This window comes from Stigmatopora nigra, chromosome 12, assembly GCF_051989575.1.
Source record: "Stigmatopora nigra isolate UIUO_SnigA chromosome 12, RoL_Snig_1.1, whole genome shotgun sequence".
Taxonomy (NCBI): domain Eukaryota; kingdom Metazoa; phylum Chordata; class Actinopteri; order Syngnathiformes; family Syngnathidae; genus Stigmatopora; species Stigmatopora nigra.
Genome location: NC_135519.1, coordinates 383,634 through 402,834, shown reverse-complemented (window position 1 = coordinate 402,834; position 19,201 = coordinate 383,634). Strand labels below are relative to the sequence as shown.

General features: G+C 42.7%; 1 protein-coding gene across 10 annotated transcripts in view; it reads right to left on the bottom strand.

Moving 5' to 3' along the window:
- Positions 1-19,201, bottom strand: part of nvl (nuclear VCP like) — a 135,705-nt gene that overhangs the window by 99,380 nt on the left and 17,124 nt on the right. For 7 of the 10 annotated variants that reach the window (XR_013327978.1, XR_013327979.1, XM_077728980.1 and 4 more), the window contains 5 exons: positions 16,489-16,556; positions 15,383-15,435; positions 15,076-15,166; positions 14,131-14,194; positions 5,429-5,629 (listed from right to left, as the gene is read on the bottom strand). Coding sequence is in view for 8 of the 10 variants with exons in the window: in XM_077728980.1 (XP_077585106.1) it covers positions 5,429-5,629; positions 14,131-14,194; positions 15,076-15,166; positions 15,383-15,435; positions 16,489-16,556 (477 nt within the window). In the remaining 2 variants the exon portion in view is untranslated. Of the gene's footprint in view, positions 1-52; positions 196-5,428; positions 5,630-14,130; positions 14,195-15,075; positions 15,436-16,488; positions 16,557-19,201 lie in introns of those variants that run through there. The other 3 variants (XM_077728986.1, XM_077728984.1, XM_077728982.1) reach the window with 2 other exon arrangements.

Here is a 19,201-nt window from a genome sequence, read left to right as displayed (position 1 = left end):
GGTGCGCTCTGAATAACTTGTCGCTGACCGTCTCCAAAACCAGAGAACTCACCCTGGACTTCCGACAGAAAAAGGCTGCTCCATCGCACCTGTATATTAATGGTGAAATTGTGGAGCAAGTAGAGACCTTGAAATTCCGAGGAGTCCACATCTCTGCTGATCTCAATTGAGGATGACAAACACCACAGCACTCATCTAGAAAGCACAGCAGAGGCTATATTTCCTGAGAGTTCTCAGGAGGGAGCAATTGAACACCAACCTGCAGAGGGTGATTGTGAAATATGAACTGCATTTTTTTTTTAGCTTTAGCAACTAGAATAGAATTTTACTGACACCTACTGGTCAAGGTCTGTCATCACTTGGTATATAGCACCTCCTCCTTTCGTTGTTTCCGCCTAAAGTTTGTCCCCGCCTACTTTGAATAAAACCCTCCCACATAGAAGTAGGAGTGGGATTTGGCACGAGGAAAGCTGCAAGACGGACCAGCGCTCTGTCCGTTCGGCCCCTCCCCTTCCTCCTCTTCAGGAGAGGGGGGGGGCACGACAAAGACAAAGAAGCAAGCGAGCGTCGTCCATTCTGAAACGCCATTTTACCCTCTTATCGGCTGATGGAGTAAAAACTGTAAACAAACAGCAGCTTGACCACCCCAATGGAGTCTTTATTCTCGCTGCTGACTTCAAGAAAGTGTGTTTAAAGACTGTTCTACCTAAGTTTATTCAATATGTAGGACTTTTTCCCGCACCAACTGGGAACTTTTCGAACATGACAACCTCAAGGACTACACCAGTGGTTTTCAAAGTGGGCGGTACCGCCCCCCGGGGGGTGGTGTGAACTTTCAGGGGGGCGCTGACGAATAAACAGGCGAATGGGGGGCGTTGAAATAGTGAAGGGGGCGATGGAGCAATTACAGTAAAATGTGACGTTGGTGTTTGTAGAAAGACCGGAAAAATTGATTGTCTGTAATAAAAAGTCGACAAAAAACAAGCTTTATTGAAACAAGAAACGTTGTCTGCTCGAGCGCTCACGAGCAGCGCGCATATACCGTATATCACTAATTGTCGCGAGTTTATCGTCGATGCAGGCGACTGGGGAAACCACCACCAACCAGTCAGCCGCAGAGGAGCACACAATAGCGCGCCGGCAACGCTTAACCACAGACGTATGCGCACAGCGACCGGCTTAATGCATCAGCTATCAATTTTTATGATTCGAGGTGAACTGCGCATTGGTCTATTAAAAGAAACGAAATTAGCAAATAATATCTGAGGCGCCTGTCTTCTATTTATTTAAGCTTCGTTCGTTGGAAAGGGGTAAAGAGGGGGGCGTTGGCATTTTGGCCCGGCGGTGAAGGGGGCGGTGGCCAAAAAAGTTTGAAAATCACTGGACTACACGGACACTGACTGGAGTCTTCACAAAAAAATGCAATTGTTCCCTGCAACAATCCATCATCCCATCCTGCCTGAAATCTGCCACCATTATTCCTGTCCCCAAAAAGCCAACAATTGACAGCCCGAATGATTATAGGTCTGTTGCCCTCACGCCTGTGATCATGAAGTGCTTTGAAATGTTGGTCGCCCGCCATATCAGGGATACAATCCCTCCCTCAGTTGACCCTCACCAGGTATATTATTGAGCTGTGTACTGATGCCTCTTCTGTACTCCCGGTACACATATGACTGTACACAAACCCACCAGTCTAACTCCATCATCAAATTTGCCGATGACGCCACTGTGGTTGGACTCATCTCAGGAGGGGAAGAATCGGCCTACAGAGATGAGGTCAACAAACTTTGTGGTGCTCAGTGAACAATCTTACACTGAACACCACAAAAACTAAAGAAATAATCCTGGACTTTCGCAAAAACAGCACAGATCTAGCCCCACTCCTCATGAATGGAGTATGTGTAGACAGGGTCCAGTCCTTTAAATTCCTAGGGGTCCACGTCACGGATAAACTCTCCTGGTCTACAAACAACACAGCAGTAGTGAAGAAGGCCCAGAAACGACTCCATTTTTTCGGGTACTCTGGAGGAACAACTTGGACACTAAGCTTCTGGTAACCTTCTATAGAACCACTATGGAGAGCATCCACACATACTGCATCCCAGTGTGGTACACTGGAAGCACGGCAGCAGACAAAAAAAGACATGCAGAGGGTGATTAACACTGCCCAGAAGATCGTCGGCTGCTCTCTGCCGTCAATGGAAGATATTGCCAACCCCCGGTACCTCAGCAGAGCCGGGATCATTGTTGGGAACCCATATCACCCTGGACACCGCCTGTTCCAGTTGCTTCCATCTAACAGATGCTACAGGTCCTACAAAGCACGGACAAACAGGCTCAAGGACAGCTTTTTCCCAACAGCCATCAGGACTCTGAACCTGCAGTAACACGAGAGGAGACGACAACACAAATCCCTTGTATGGAATAAATTCGCAGTGAGATAACAGGAAGGTCGTTTGGCGTGGATCTGCCTTCCACAGGTTGACTGAGGGAGGGAGTAAGAAGACAGTGAGAGTTAAGTGATCCATTTTATTCTTGTTGGCATCGGTGAGGCAACTTGCAGTCACCGGATTGATGGCGCTCAAGACGTGATGTGATGTTTCCATCGTGGCGGGGTCCTAACAAGTCTGTATAAATCATTAAATGGGTCTTGCCTAGGAACTTGTGGAGAAGCACTATCCAATTATGTCATACGCAGCTGGGTGTATGATGACTATTAGGCTTTTTGTCAAGTCAATGATGACGACAATCCCTATGTCTGATTGTTATTATTATAATTTGTCTACACCTTCGGGAAGACGGAAAGAAAAGCCATAGTTGGCAAAAAAAAAAGATCAAGAAGAATGTCTTAAGGAAATGATTTCAAGCTGAAAGTTTTATGGTATGCAGAAAAAATTAGCAACACATGAAGCAGCAAGACACTTTGGAGTTGATAAAAGTAATGTTAGAAGATGGAGAAATTATGCAACAAATCAAAAAAAGCCAAATGGGATGATGATAATATTCAGTCCTCAAATGAAGACTGGATTGAATTGTTTGGCGAATCTGACGAGGATGAAAATGATTAAGGTTAAATAAAACAAAAATCCACTTTAGATTTTTTTTCATTTCATCTCTTGTTCGAAAGTGACAACTAGAGTAATTTCTGTCATTAAAAAACATCAGGTTCTCACCAAGATAGACTTGTTTCCTTTTTCAAATAGAATGTTATTTGATATTTTGCATTTACAAAGACAGGCATTTTAACTTCCTTATGCAGATCTGCCAACCTCCATTGACCCCATTTCAGGAGTACCCTTGTACCATTTCCAGAGTTTATCATGAGTGAATGCGATTCACGAAAAATTGATTTGCGCCGAAGTCACACAATACGAATCATTCAGCGGCACTTGTAACATGGATGATTCACAATGCACTCTTGTTACCAAATTCTTCCGGTTTATAGTACAGTTGAATAGAAATGGCGGAAGCTGAAACAATGGTGTGAGTTTCGAAGCATTTAAATTTGATACTTTTCTGAAATGGTTGCTTAAAAAAAATTAAGTGACAATTTCTGGAGTTTAGGGGAGGTTGTTCGGAGTCCCGGAGTTTGCGTTGCATTTCTGGGTACACGCCTGAAATTCCGGAGAGGTTGGCAGCTCTGCTTATTGTATTGACGATAATCATGTGCTTTTAATTCAGAAATACCATGTGCAATGACTTTTGTTAAGATTTTCCCTTCAAAGTAACACATTTGCACTCCCTATAAAAGCCATGAATATGGAAGTGTGTGTGTGTTAAGATTCTCTCGTTAGGTTTGTCCAAACCGTGCAAATTTTTTTTGTGGTGGCCAGATAGGGCTGTCGGATCCTAATAGACGAGTGACTGCATTTCTTCGCCTTCTCTAAGTGTGGACACTCAATCTTTTATTTGTTAAACACACATTTTTCAAAATAGATTTGTTTTAATAGCGCAACAATTTTCTTTTGGTTCTAAACAAGCAGGGGTGACCGGAAAAGCCGGGGCCCCCTGTTTGTTTTACACCAAAGTAGGGTTGGGTGAATGCGCATATGAAACTGGTGGGGTTTGGCAGCTACAACAAGGTTAAGAACCACTGTGCTAATTAGAAGCCATCGGGTCTGGCAGCACACCCAGCTCGACCTGAAAACAGCATGCTCGCTCTATGTGGACGCAGAGCCGGCCAGAAATGTGATAGCGGCCATTAACTTGAGTGCAAGTGTCTGATTTAGCGACCATGGCACTACATTCCCAGCTGGCGGTGAGTTCCTGATTCGTGGGCCTCTGACTCTTGTTTATTAGAGTCCTTTTTTGGAAGACGTTTTATTTTTATTGGGCCTGGTTTGTAATCAATTAAACCGGTCTGCTAATTTTCTCATTGGTTAAGCAGCTCAGACTATTGTTAATCACATTGAGCTAAAGCGGTGTTCATTAAATTGATTTGTGCTCCATTTTAAGCCATTGGATAATTTTCTCCAGAATGGCACATCCAGACATGCTACAGCAAGACGGTTTGATGTATCTCCCAGCACAATATCGAGAACATAGATTTCAGGAGACGGTGGTTATTCTCTGAGAGGTGGACAGGGCCGTAAGAGATCCTTAACCTATCAGAAGGACCAATACCTGCTCCTTTGGACAAGGCGGAACAGGCTGAACATTGCTCGAGCACTAAAGAAAGACCTCTATAGGGCTACTAGTGTAACTATCTCTATCCAAACAATCAGGAACAGACTTGGAATAGGCCTGTGAGCCCTATGTTCTGTAGTGGGCGCTCTGCTCATTGTCGAGCACCGTGGAGCTTGCCAGAATTGGCAAGTCCTCTACTGACATCCTTACTTTGCATAGACGAGAGCAGGTTCACCCTGAGCACCTGTAATAGCCGTGAAAGAGTCTGAGAGGAAAAGGTAAACGTTATGCTACTTGCAACTTAGTTCAAGTTGAGAGTTTGATGGTGGGTCAGTATGGGTATGGGCAGCCATATCCATGGACGCACAAACAAGAGTATGCACAGTCATGAGTCCCTTGCATAATTCCAATAGAAAATCTGAGGGAGATTAAGATTCGGTCCATTTGAGGCCACCAGGTGACAATTATATTAAAGTGTAATTATTAATGAACCTATCACTAAGATATTGCCCTGATGTTATTTATCCAACTTCCTTTTGAGATCTGATGAATCAAATGTGTTTCTTTAGAGTGCTTCTTTAATTTTTGTGTGCAGTGTATTTCTTAGTAAATATATGGGTTGAATAGAAAGTGATGACTTAATTTATTTAGTATATCAACGTACATAACAGCTCAGATTTGTGAGTGACGTAGAAAAATGATAGATTGCAGGAGGTTGGCCCTTTGAAAAGTAAATCTTGGAGCAATAAAGGGAACATCCCTCTTCTTTTTATTCACAAAATAAAATATTCATACTTACATTTGTTGCACCAATAGGCTGATCTTCACTGAGGTCAATGAATATTTTTGTCTTTGCAGAATCTTTTCCACGATCAATCAAACAACTTCCTGAGAACACTTTGCCTGAGTCAGGAAGCTCTTGAATAGTAGAGTAGGTGCTAGAATCAGAGGTTCCTTTCCGGTATAGAGATGTAAGAGAGTTGTTCAAGTGACTCGTACTCTATAGAGATAAAGCCAGTGACAATAATAAACAAGTAATAAACAAATTAACAGCTTTTCATTAACCAGATAGTAACTTTATTCCAACACTAATGAGTTTTTTTGTACGACTTTGTCAAATGTTTCAAGCATTGACTGCTTCAAATGAAAATTTTGCAATCAGAGCTTGAGTTTGATTCACTTTAACAGTGTTCTCGTTACCTCTGCGTCCTGCGTCTGATACGCACAGCTTTTCTTCCAGACGCACAATTTCAAGTAATGTGCTTTTTTCGGACGCAAATAATTTTTTATCAAAAAAAAAACAAAACACATATATATCCGATAGCAAACCAATTTATTCCACATAATCTTTGCGAAATAATTCTCGCGTGAACGAGACTAGCAGACACTAGCAGACGAAGGAGAGGAAGCGATTGCAAGAGTTTCGTAATAGTGTAAGAAAGATAAAAAATGTTTCAGAAAAAGCAAAACAGTCTGGATAGTTATTTCGCAGTTAAAAATACAACTAGTAAGAAAAGAACTGCAGAAGATTCGATCGATGATCATGAAGCAAAACGGGGTAAGCAAGGAAAAATACGCACATTTCAAAAGACTTGGTTGCAGCTGTTCGCGTGGTTACGATATGACGAGGAAAATAATTTCATGTACTGTGCTGTTTGTACGGATAACAAGCAGGTAAATGGATTGATTGCGGCAGCTAAATGCACGAATTTTCAAAAATGCACCCAGGATAGACACATAGTTTTGCCCGGACACAAGTTGGCACTGGAAATTCCCACATTGCGAAATAACAACAAAAAAATCGGCCAAAAGGCACCAGCAACAAAAGACAAAGTAGTTACAGCCAATCATATCATCATATCAAGTAGTTACAGCCAATCATATCATCAACTGCTACAAAGAGGGAGTGGAGAATGCTCAAGCAAATTGTACTGGCTGAAAAGTACCCAAGAGACAAGATGAGCAATCTCTGGAAACTGATCAGCCAGTACCACAGTGAAGAGATGCCAAACATGATAAGATTGGCTCAGCTGGCTCTTACATCAGCTGTGAATACAGCTGGCTGTGAGAGAGGTTTTTCTGTGCAGAACAGAATCCTCACAAAGAAAAGAAACAGGCTGCAAGTGGAAACTCAGCACAAACTGATGGTAGTGCAGCTGGCTAAAAGTGTGAACCATCAAAAGGCCCTGGAAAAGTGGAAAGGCTGCAAAGAGAGGAGGATCTACGAGCTGAAAGACTAGTACAATGATAAATAAACCCTAACCCTAAACCATATAATAAATAAATTAAATCTGAATGTTTATATATCGTTGTTTATGTTTTATTTGCATCCGTAGTATGTTGGGACTCGTGACAAGTTTCCTGGGACGCACAGTTTTCAGACAAGCAGTGACTCGCAGTGTGCCAATTGTAAAATTATCACTGCTTTAATATAGGGTATAACCTTACTTCCATGGAAATTAAAATATAATTACCGTATTTATAAGTGCCTGCTCAGACTGGCTAGACGCGAGTAGCCTAGATACATGTGATTGTGTTGTTTACCATGTAACCCACTAGTTCTTTAGGGTGAAGGAAAATCTCGCGGTGGATTGCTATGATTGCACATGGAGACTTGGTGGACACTATAACACTACGGACACACTTCTTCGTTGTACTTACATTACTTCCTTTTTTACATTTTTTCTACGTCCAAGCAACACTTTCTGGACGGAAAGATTTGTGATTATGAAATAAACCCCTTTTTATTTCTTGTTCAAAAGTGCTAAAAAATAATTTAAAAAAAAATTTAAACAGTCGAAGCAATTTGACCGTCACAACATCTTTAACCTCAGTTAAGAAAAGTCTAATTTCTGTCATCAAAAAGCATCAGGTTATCATCAAGATAGAAGATCAAGATAGGCGTATCAACTTCCTTACTATATTGACCTTCATCATGTGCTTTTGATTCAAACAGTACCTCAGAAATACCACATGCAAAGATTTTTCTTAAAATTTTCCCTTTAAAGTAACACATTTGTACCGTCTTTTCACAACTATTAGGCGCACTTAAAAGTCTTACATTTTCTCCAAAATATACAGAGCGCCTTATAATCCAGTGCGCTTTATATATAGACCAATACTAAAATTATCACGATAAAATAAAATAAATCAGTGGATATGGTACACCATCCTCTACAGCTCTCACAACTACGGCAAGCAGCCCCCGACTCTCCTATTTCCCCCGTAGAAAAAGTACTGCGCAGTGACTGCTGGGATAGTTCTTTTGTCAATATACCCAGTAAATCCAGCCGGAATGACGGCGAGCACCAAATTAGTGTGCTCGCCGTCATTCCGGCTGGATTTACAAAAGAACTCCTGCCGCTAGATGTTGGCTTGGACATCGACATCAACACAGCTTTACGAAGGGTGGCAGGCAGCGCCGAAAGACATTTAGCCGACTGACATCTGGCTGAGAGCCAAGACGCCGAAAGCCCATCTGGCCGAACGCAGAATTAGCCGAACGACTATTTGGCCGGCGACCGATTATCTAGCCGAAGAACATTTAGCCGACACGCTCGCCCCGCCCCCGGTCGTGTGTGTGTATTAGTTTTTCAACCTCGGCCCGCGGGCCATATACGGCTGATACAATTTAGAATAACAAGTGTTACGACTCCCCCTGTGGTAAGATATACCAGGGAGTCGAAACTACCACAGCAGCAGTCATGGATGAGTTAGACAAACTACAAGTGGCCTTCAGTGTTATTTTATTAACAACAAAGTCCACCAAAACCTGGACTACGGGATAACATAGGGGAAGCAAAAGATATACAAGTGGCACCCTCTAATAAACACGGTAAAACCGCCCTCCCAGACAAGTCTTCAAATGAACACCCGCAAAATACAGGAAATAAGGCCAAAGAGTGCCACTGTCAGAACTGATGTAATCAAAGTCTAGACAGGGGAATAACTACGTGACGGTGACGAGGCGTGGCCGGTCTGGCGGGCGTCCGCGCCAGCCAGAAACGAGACGAGGAAGTGGTCGGTCCGGCGGGCGTCCGCGCCGGCCAGAAACGAGACGAGGAAGTGGTCGCTCCGGCAGGCGTCCGCGTCGGCTGGTGACAAGGCGTGGGCGTGGCCAGTCTGGCGCCCGTGCCGGCCAGAAACGAGACGAGGCAATGGTCGGCCCGGCAGGCGTCCGCGCCAATCGGTGAGTCTCTTTTAGTGCGTCTAATGGCCCTCTAACCGAGTGACCAAAAACGAGCTCTACGGGACTAAAACCCGTAGACTCTTGCACTGCCCCGCACACAGCCATACACATAACAGTCAGCAAGTATTGGTTGCCAGAGTTAGTTCGTGGAAGGGGACCAACACAATATACTAGAATGTGTTCAAAGGGCTCCTTTTTCTCCCTTTTTAATTGTTCCTGTTTCAAAGCTCTTTCCATTTCAATTCGTTAATTTTCTCTTCTTTCTGCGTCTTTCTACGTTCCCTCTCTTGTGCTTTTTTTCTCTTTCAGCTTTTTTCTGTCTTCTTCCAATGCATTTTCCGTTTCAAGTCGCTCTTGCTCCAATTTTTCCCTAAATATTCCTGCTCCAAAATATTTTCTCTTTCAATCAGTTATTTTTCTTTTCGCTCTGCTTCTAAGGCCTTTTCTCTTTCTAGTTTCTCTTGCTCTATAGCTTTTTCTCTTCCGCTCTACCAGACGTCCGGCCGACGCCCCGTCCGCTCGACCAAACGTCCGGCCGACGCCCTGTCCGCTCGACCAAACGTCCGGCCGATGCCCCGTCCGCTCAGCCAAACGTCCGGTTGACGCCCCGTCCGCTCGACCAAACGTCTCCTCAACGCTCTGTCCGTTCGACCAAACGTCCGGTCGACGCTCCGTCCGCTCGACAAAACGTCCGGTCAATGCTCCGTCCGCTCGACAAAACGTCCGGTCGACACTCCGTCCGTTCGACCAAACGTCCGGTCGACGCCCCGTCCGCTCGACCAAACGTCCGGCCGACGCCCGGTCCGCTCGACCAGACGTCCGGCCGACGCCCCATGCGCTAAATCAAACATCCGGCCGACGCCCCCTCCGCTCGACCAAACGTCCGGCCGACATCCCTTCCGCTCGACCTAACGTCCGGTTGACTCAAATATTGCAATCTGAGATATTGCAGTGTTATTGCACAGAAGAAATTGTGTGTCGTGCTAACTCAAGTTCAGGGTCCTGATGGCTGTGGGGGAAAAAATGTCCTTAAGCAAAATCAAATCATTTAAAGTTGTAGCTATGTCCCTAGGATTACTCCAACTGTAGATCCTTTATTTGTATGTGCAGTCAAGTATTTCCTGCCAGTTTTTTAAATATTTTAACAGATTTCTTTAGTGTTCCCTTTCACAATCCTAATTTTGTTTGGAAAGACATTTGACCATGCAGTTCCAATTTCTTTTACTGCTTTGTTTCTTAGAGAAGCAAATACATTTCTGTCCTTAATTAAACCTTTTTGTTTTAAGTTGTATTTTGAGAGCACCGACTCATATTCATAAATGCCAGTAAGTCTTATTTAACAATGGGTGGTATTATTTTTTGGTGTTTTTTTTTTTTTTCATGTGAATGCAGACACTGTCTCGGATAATGGTCATGAAAGCATTGCATTGTCATTAGGTTTGGTTATGGTAGAGATTAGAGGCCCGCTTGTTTTGGGGCTCAGCTTGAGCCCGGCGAATTAACTTGAGTTGCAGGACCAAGCCTGAAGCAAACTCAAAATTTCAGATTTTACTTGTAGGGACTCATGACTCACGAGTCGATGGGAGGAGGCGTGACTTATGACAACAAATTAAAGCCTGTCTTTTGTAACAAAACCCAAGTTAAACAAGACTGTATGGACATTTACATACCGTATTTACATGCATATAAGCCGCCTGTGTGTATAAGCCGCACCCTTAAAATTGTTGAATTTTACAATTTTTCGCTTATAAGCAACTACCTGATTCTTAGTTTGCACCTCCATATTTGTGGTTTAAATAGGGAGTACAAATGTGTTACTTTGAATGGAAATCTTAAGAAATATCAGCACAAGTATGAATCAAAAGCATATTATTAGAGTCAACATCATATGCCTGACTTTGTAAATGCAAAACTCTTGAGTTTTTTCACGTTTTATGAAAAATACGGTTTATTCTTTGCTTGAATTATATTTATAGAAGTCAAAAATACATTTTGTTTAGCATTGAATGTGTTTATCTTTTCTTCATTTTGAAATAATTAGCTTATATTGCCGCATTGTCTTGTTTCGTTACGTCACGAAGGCGCCATTTTTTGTCGTGAGGTCATCCTGTCATTGTCGTCAACTTGCAGTTTTGTGCATGTCGTGTTTATATGCGAGTAAATACGGTATTTTATATAATATAGATGGTTGACGATTTCAACTGTTTAAATGCCCGCTCAGCGTTGAGATGTCTTTTTGCTCTCGTACGAGTGCAAAGCGCCACATTGATTACATTCAGGGAAAACAACGCACGTTTCTCTACCATATTCAATAATGACTTCTAGCTTAACTTCTTGCTTCTCCATATTTAGAATTATTGCGAAGGGAAAGAGGACTGCGTTCACGTGAAGTGCACGTCAACGGACGTTTCGTCGCACAGACGTTTCGTCGCACGGACGTTTCGTCGAACGGACGTTTGGTCGTCGGATTCGCTCATTCTCAAAATTATAATCAAGAGAGAGAGTTTACTGTTGAAAGCAATCAACCAAGTAATCTCTCGCTCTCCCAATTATAATTATGAAAGTTTGTAAATGTCAGAACATTAAAATCTAAATATCTAATATCAAAATTATCAATAAGTTGCGTATTATTGGCGTGTGTGTACATGTTATTCGTCGCCGGATTTGCTCGCTCACTCCCGGATTCGCTTGCTCTCAAAATTATCAATAAATTGCGTATTATTGAGTGTACATGTTTTTCAACATACAGGCTGCAGGCCATATACAGCCCATTAGGCTTTTTAATCCGGCCCGCCGACGTTGTCCAAATTATAGTAACTCATTGAACTCATTCATTTCCCTTAGCCCTGGAATACCCTCGTTTGCGTGATTAATGACACACTAGTCTGGACGTTTTTTGGAGTGTATCCTGGAGAACAACATGCCACTCATCACTCTAAATTTAAAGACTGCTTTCTTTCGTTGAATAATATGTTCTTAATGTTCAAAGTAATTTGGAATGTAAATTTTCACCTTCAATTGTGTCTTTTTTCTTACATTTTAATCCGCAGGGTTGATAAATTACCTTACAAGTCCAAAAGCTGTCAAATTTTAGTATCCATTCTGGCCCACAAGTCAAAAGGTTTTCCCACCCCTGGTATAGAAAAACTTGCCTCTTTCATACTATTATTGTCCCAAATTAAACACTATCAATAAGCTCCCAATAACGATGGTAGACGTCCGATTCATGTTGACTCAGGTGCAGATAGTATTTCTGTTATTAGAGCTCCATCTAGTGGATATATAACGCAAGAGTCAACATAATTCGGACGTCTACCGCCGTCAATGGCAGCCAGACGTCCAGGTACTGATTTTGCTATGGGATAATGTGTTTTTATAGAGAAAGGAAAAATCCAAGGATGACCAATAGAGGAAAAAACACATTGTACTATTTTGAAGTGGTGTTCATTGAGCCTTATTATCCCATAGCATGATCGGTACCCGGACGTCCGGGGTACTCAGGAGAAACAAATTGGACATTTAGCTTCTGGTAACCTTCTATAGAGCCACTGTGAAGAGCATCCTGGCATACTGCATCACAGTGTGGGACGCTGGAAGCACGGCAGCAGACAGAAAGGCCATGCAGGGGGTGATTAACACTGCCCAGAAGATCGTCGGCTGGTTCCGGAACGCGTTAGCGTGGTACAATAATAATGCAGGGTGCTTTCTGTAAACCACTGTACACACAGTTTGTGTATTATTTTTTTATGTTTCAACTTCACTGAAATTCGGGTTACACCTCCTCTCAGGGACGGATTGACAGTTTACCCCATGGAATTGCAGTACAGTGGTACCTCGACATACGATCTTAATCCATTCCGGGAGTGAGATCGTATGTCGAGCTTTTCGTAACTCGAGCGGACCTTTCCCATTGAAATGAACTAAAAATAAATTAATTCATTAAAACCCTCTGAAAAAACACCAAAAACAGCATATTGGATTTTTTTTTTAATTTCTTCTACTTCGCCATCTATTAACAAAGTAACACTAGTGGTTTAATAGTAATAAAATGTGTTCAATAAAAGTCAAATTAGACGCATTTCGTGGAGGGTAGAGACAGCAACATACACGGATGTGGGGGAGGGGTTTCCCGGGAGACTTTAACCACGGCAACAAAGCACTCATAAACGAACAAACAAATTTAAATTAACTTGGATAAATATATACAGAAACACTCAAACATATGTTTAATGTAACTTTACACAAAACTGAATTCTAATTTATTTTTATTTTATTTTTACCTTTGTTCTGGGCGGGTTAGCCGTTTGCCACGCCTCCACCCTCACGTTCGCTATCGATGGGCTGTTTGCTGTTGTATTCCCTTCAAAATATTTCGAAAATGATGCAGACAAATGTCCTCACTATTGGGTAACGCACGACCACTCGCCAACGAGAAGTAGTCTTCAATGAGCGAGCGCGGGAGCTAACAGGCTAAGGAAGGAATAACAGCCTACCCATGTAATGATTGTGGATAATGAAGATTTATTCTGAGAAAAAGGTGCCATTGCCTATCGGAGTATACTTCATTACCCAAAAAGCCCTTTTTATGCCTGCACCGGCGCGTTGCGCATTTCTTGGTCAATGTGTAGGAGAAACTTGTCTGAAAAAAATTGTTCAGTACTCGTAGATATCTGTTATACACAAAAAATGGTGCGGCAAAAAAAAGACTACAATGATAAAGAGCCTTTCATGTCATGGCCACCTGGCGTGGTCGCATCTCGAAATTTCAATCGTATCTAGGGCGAATTTTTCGATCTAAATTTTCATCGTACCTCGAGCACGTAACCGGACTTTTGGTCACTGGTCTTTTGGCCGCCAGTCTTTTGGCACCCTTTTGGTCGCCAGTCTTTTGGTCCCTTCTGGTCGCCGGTCTTTTGGTCGCCGGTCAAATGTACTTAGATTTAAACATTACTTAGATATTAAACTCCCTCTCTCTTAGATATCAAACTCTCTCTCATGAATATAATTTTAAGAGCTGGCTTCAACAGTAAACTCTCTCTAACCATTTGACCGGCGACCAAAAGACCAGCGACCAAACGTCCGAGCATCCCTCGAGAATGTCGTAGGTAGAGCTGATCGTAGGTTGAGGCACCACTGCATGTAATTCCTCTACATCAACCATAATGCTCCATTAAACCAATAGTATAAAAATGAACAATTATTACAACACCATCATTTATCTAGAAAATATATTATCCTAAAAATTATAAAGATAGGCTTAGCTTGTACTATATTTTGGTCCTACTTCTTCCTCCTGTGAATTAACAACTTACCGTTTTCTCCAGGATATCTTCTGAACTGCTGCAGCTGTCATCACTATGAACAACTAATGAATTGCTGAAAGCAGATATTAAAAATTGACACACCTGCACACTACCAGGTACAGAGAGATATACAGTCGTACCTCTACTTACGAAATTAATTTGTCCCAGAAAATTTTTAAAGTGGTACTTTATATGTAAATTCTCTCATTTGTTGCACGATCCTCAGACAACTGGCAACTAAACCCTTTAAAATTGGTCAAAGTTCCCCTATTTCGAGATGTGAGAAACACGAAATGAGAAAATTATAAGAAAACAATTTATTAATGTCTTAAAGTTAATATAATTGCCAAAAATCTCTATGAAAATGTGCCCTACGCCAATGAAATAGTTTCCTCCACGGCCATTATGTTAGGGGACGTAATTCTCGTGTTTGTCCGCCAGAGGAAACAAGAACCCGCTCTACTAGGGCCGAAAGCCGCCCACTTTGCAGCGCTACATACATTTTAGACTTTTATGTATGCCCAGCGTGTGCCGCGCGTGATTGATCGATTAATACGGGAAATTGCAATCATTAAAAAGGGGCGCATTTAGCCGAGGTGGACATGTATGTAAGAGAGAATCTTGAAACGTGGATAGCGGTTCTTGTGAAACAGCCAACTGAATTTAATTGAATGCTTTTATTGTTATTATACGAGATAGAATGCGAGTGATGAAATGAGAGCCCAGTATGGGGTAGTGGCGTCTCTAAAGTAAGAATAAATGCATCGGCGGCAATATTTGCCAAATAGAATAATGGTTAAGGAAATGCATTTACTCTTTGAGGGATTTCGTACTTTTTCGTATCTCCAGTCAGTAACTAGCCTAAGGAAATTTCAAAAGCTGAACATTTGGTACCTAGGGGCTTTCGCAAGTAGAGGTGTGACCTTATCTCCATACACACAAAGCAGATACTACCTAGGTGCATTGTGAATGTGCTTGGCTCGCTTGGCCAGTTGGCTGCTCTCAAGATCATTCATTCCAGACTCCATTTTAATTGCCTGGTATACTAGGGGAAAAAGGAAAGGGAAAATCAGATTTGAAAAGGGAAATCTAATGAATTAAAAGAAAAAAATCATACCTTTTTCTCATGAAAAGCAAGGTTTGGTTAAGTTATAAATTTGTATTCCAAAATTGCACATATTCAAGTATAAATCATGTTTGTAATTCAAACACATAAGCATGGATAATAAACAAGGCCCAATGAAACTATAATAATTCTTACCTTTTTCAACTTGAATTCGGAAAGCAATCTTATTTCTTCTACCATACTCAAACCTTCAAGACAAATAAATCACCAAAACAAAACAAAAACATTTAAAAAGACCACCATGATATGATCAAATCTCGGACAACAAAATAAGTGTACCGATTGAAGTATAATTGTGGCACATAGAGACATTTTGAATGACTACGCGCACATAAAATGAGCAGATTTAACTACAATTAACTTAGATTGCGATAGGCACACTTTCATATATATTTTATACTTTTCAAAGAATGGCAGAACCTGACATTTATGTGGGAATCAAGAATACTCAATAAAAGTGGACAATATGGAACGACCCATCTGTTATCATTGTCATCATTATTAATCTTTGCCATGAATCCTCTATCTGCTGGCTGATGACGTCAGTACAATGGGTAAACATCTCTAAAACATCGCTCTCGCGCACTCTCTCGCACTCTCTCGCTCTCTCTCGCACTCTCTCGCACTCTCTCGCACTCTCTCGCACTCTCTCTCTCTCACACTCTCTCTCTCTCTCTCGCACTCTCTCTCTCTCTCTCGCACACTCTCTCTCTCTCTCGCACACTCTCTTTCTCTCTCTCTCTCTCTCTCTCGCACTCTCTCTCTCTCTCTCTCTCGCACTTTCTCTCTCTCGCACTCTCTCTCTCGCTCTCTCTCTCTCTCTATCTCGCACTCTCTCTCACTGTCTCTCTCTCGCTCTCTCTCTCTCTCGCACTCTCTCTCTCTCTCGCACTCTCTCTCTCTCACACTCTCTCTCTCGCACTCTCTCTCTCGCACTCTCTCTCTCGCACTCTCTCTCTCGCACTCTCTCTCTCTCGCACTCTCTCGCACTCTCTCTCTTTCGCACTCTCTCTCTTTCGCACTCTCTCGCACTCTCTCTCTTTCGCACTCTCTCTCTTTCGCACTCTCTCTCTTTCGCACTCTCTCTCTTTCGCACTCTCTCTCTCTCGCACTCTCTCTCACTCTCGCTTCCTCTCACTCTCTCTCAATTGCTCTCTTCGCATAGATCGTCCCTGGAAATTCAATCAATATTGTGCATGTAAGTAAGCTCACCCATTGTCAATTCATCCGAATAAACTTACCTGTACTGTTTTTGAAAGTCCAAGGCTATGGCGCTGAGATCCACATAACTACTGTTAGAAGCCAAATACTGAAAAACAATTTAAAATTAACACGTTAGGGTTGTCCACACCTGATCATGTAAAGAACTTGCACAGTGGTGAAAAAGAGGCAAAGTTGGGTTGGCAAATCACAGTTGGATATATTTTTTTTATCTGTACTTGATACATTTCCTGGGTATCGGCGGATTCTCAAAATCCGGTAACTCGGACTCAATCTTAAGTGCAAAAATATGTGATAATGATATCCCTACTATGAACCAACAGGGATCTTATCCAAAATGCAACCTATACAGTTAAAAAAATGACACTCCAAACATTAAAATATTTTCTTTTGCCGCATTTTTAAACAATGCAAAACATTAGAAAAGTTCACAACTGGAGCCATATACATGAAGTACAAAAACTTTATTTACTGTCATCTTTCACCACTTTTTTATATCAAGTATAAAAGAAGTTCATAAAAATGTAAAATTTCACGTTGAAACAACTAAGCTGAAGACGGGATTAAAAAATGGCCGAAGTTAGGGATACAAAAGATGAAACCATATTTCACCGTAGAGGAATGACACAACGAATAATATGAAAGGCAGAGTAGGATATCTTGTTTTCGCCTGTCCGAGTGAATTTCCCATTGCGCACAACCTGTGGAGAAAGACTATGCCGACTATTCCAGCTTTGTTTGGATTTTGAAACCCTTTTTTATAGATGGGGAACATTTTAGACTTTTAAGTGTGACCTATGTGTGAAAATACGGTAATAAAGAAACAGCTTGATGGACCTTTAGTCCAAGTTCTCTTGGTCAAATTTGAGAGGCATTTTTCATGTAAAAATATTGCTGTTATTGTTGTCTTGACGCTGTCAAGATGATTTCCAAATTCTGCAACCACATCATTAACTTAGATAACTTTCTTCATCCCGTATTCAGAAAATTCACTTGCCCAGTAGTAGGAGGGTGAGATCACAGACACAGGAAATGTTATTTTAGACATGAATAACTAGGTTATAATTAAGCATGTTGCATGAAATGACAGACCAAGAGTCAGAGGCGCAGAGACATACGCAGAAACAGACGCAGAGGCAGACGCAGAGACAGACGCAGAGACATATACCAGTAATACCTTGACATACGAGTGCCTCGACATACAAGGAATTTTGAGATACGGATACAATTCCGAGGAAAGATTTGCCATGAGATGCAAGACGAATTTTGAGATACCAGCATTCGAGACGGCCAGGTGGAAGCTTGTTATTTCAGCACATTTCAGCATCTTTCTCAACACATGTCCATCATGCAAACAGCTCTACGGGCATTGTGCGGAGTGTCACCCCCTCTGGCTGATAGCTGTTGTCTCCTGCAGCTGTTGTTGAGGTTAGCTGTTGTTTCCCCAACTACTGCCCTTGCTCTAAGCTAAAGCCAAAAGCTGCATTTCTCAGCCCCCTCTGCCGGCTCTTTTATGGCCTTCCTCGTGTTGCCTTCAGTCACCCCTGCGTCCCACAGGAGGTGTGTTGTTGACAGCCCGATATAGCCTCGGAAGCCAACCTCAACTGGGTAGATGGTGCACTTCCAGACAATTTCTTCTAGCGCTCGAAGGCGGCCCAAATCCCCTCCTCTGATGACACTGTTAGTTCTATGAGGTGCAGTGCTCTTGACTTGGAGCTGCCTATTGAGGTCAACCCTCATGACCCACTCCTGGCAATGGGAAAAGGGCCTTAGTATCTCTCTTGGCCTGGTGCATCTCTTGGCCTGGTGCATCTCTTGTCTCCCCCCCGTCACTGTACTCTCGCTCTCTCTCTCTCTCTCTCTCTCTCTCTCTCTCTCTCTCTCTCTCTCTCTCTCTCTCTCTCGTTACCTCTCGCTCTCTCTCTCGTTACCTCTCGCTCTCTCTCTCTCGTTACCTCTCGCTCTCTCTCTCTCGTTACCTCTCGCTCTCTCGTTACCTCTCGCTCTCTCTCTCTCGTTACCTCTCGCTCTCTCTCTCTCGTTACCTCTCGCTCTCTCGTTACCTCTCGCTCTCTCTCTCTCGTTACCTCTCGCTCTCTCTCTCTCGTTACCTCTCGCTCTCTCTCTCTCGTTACCTCTCGCTCTCTCTCTCGTTACCTCTCGCTCTCTCTCTCTTGTTACCTCTCGCTCTCTCTCTCTCGTTACCTCTCGCTCTCTCTCTCGTTACCTCTCTCTCTCTCTCTCTCGTTACCTCTCGTTACCTCTCTCTCTCGTTACCTCTCGCTCTCTCTCTCTCGTTACCTCTCTCTCTCGTTACCTCTCTCTCTCGTTACCTCTCTCTCTCGTTACCTCTCGCTCTCTCATTACCTCTCGCTCTCTCTCTCGTTACCTCTCGCTCTCTCTCTCGTTACCTCTCTCTGTCTCTCTCTCTCTCGTTACCTCTCGCTCTATCTCTCGTTACCTCTCGCTCTATCTCTCGTGACCTCTCGCTCTATCTCTCGTGACCTCTCGCTCTATCTCTCGTTACTTCTCGCCCTCTCTCTCGTTACCTCTCGCTCTCTCTTTCGTTACCTCTCACTCTCTCTCTCGTTACCTCTCGCTCTCTCTCTCGTTACCTCTCTCTCATTACCTCTCTCTGGGTAGATGGTACACTTCCAGACAATTTCTTCTAGCGCTCGAAGGCGGCCCAAATCCCCTCCTCTGATGACACTGTTAGTTCTATGAGGTGCAGTG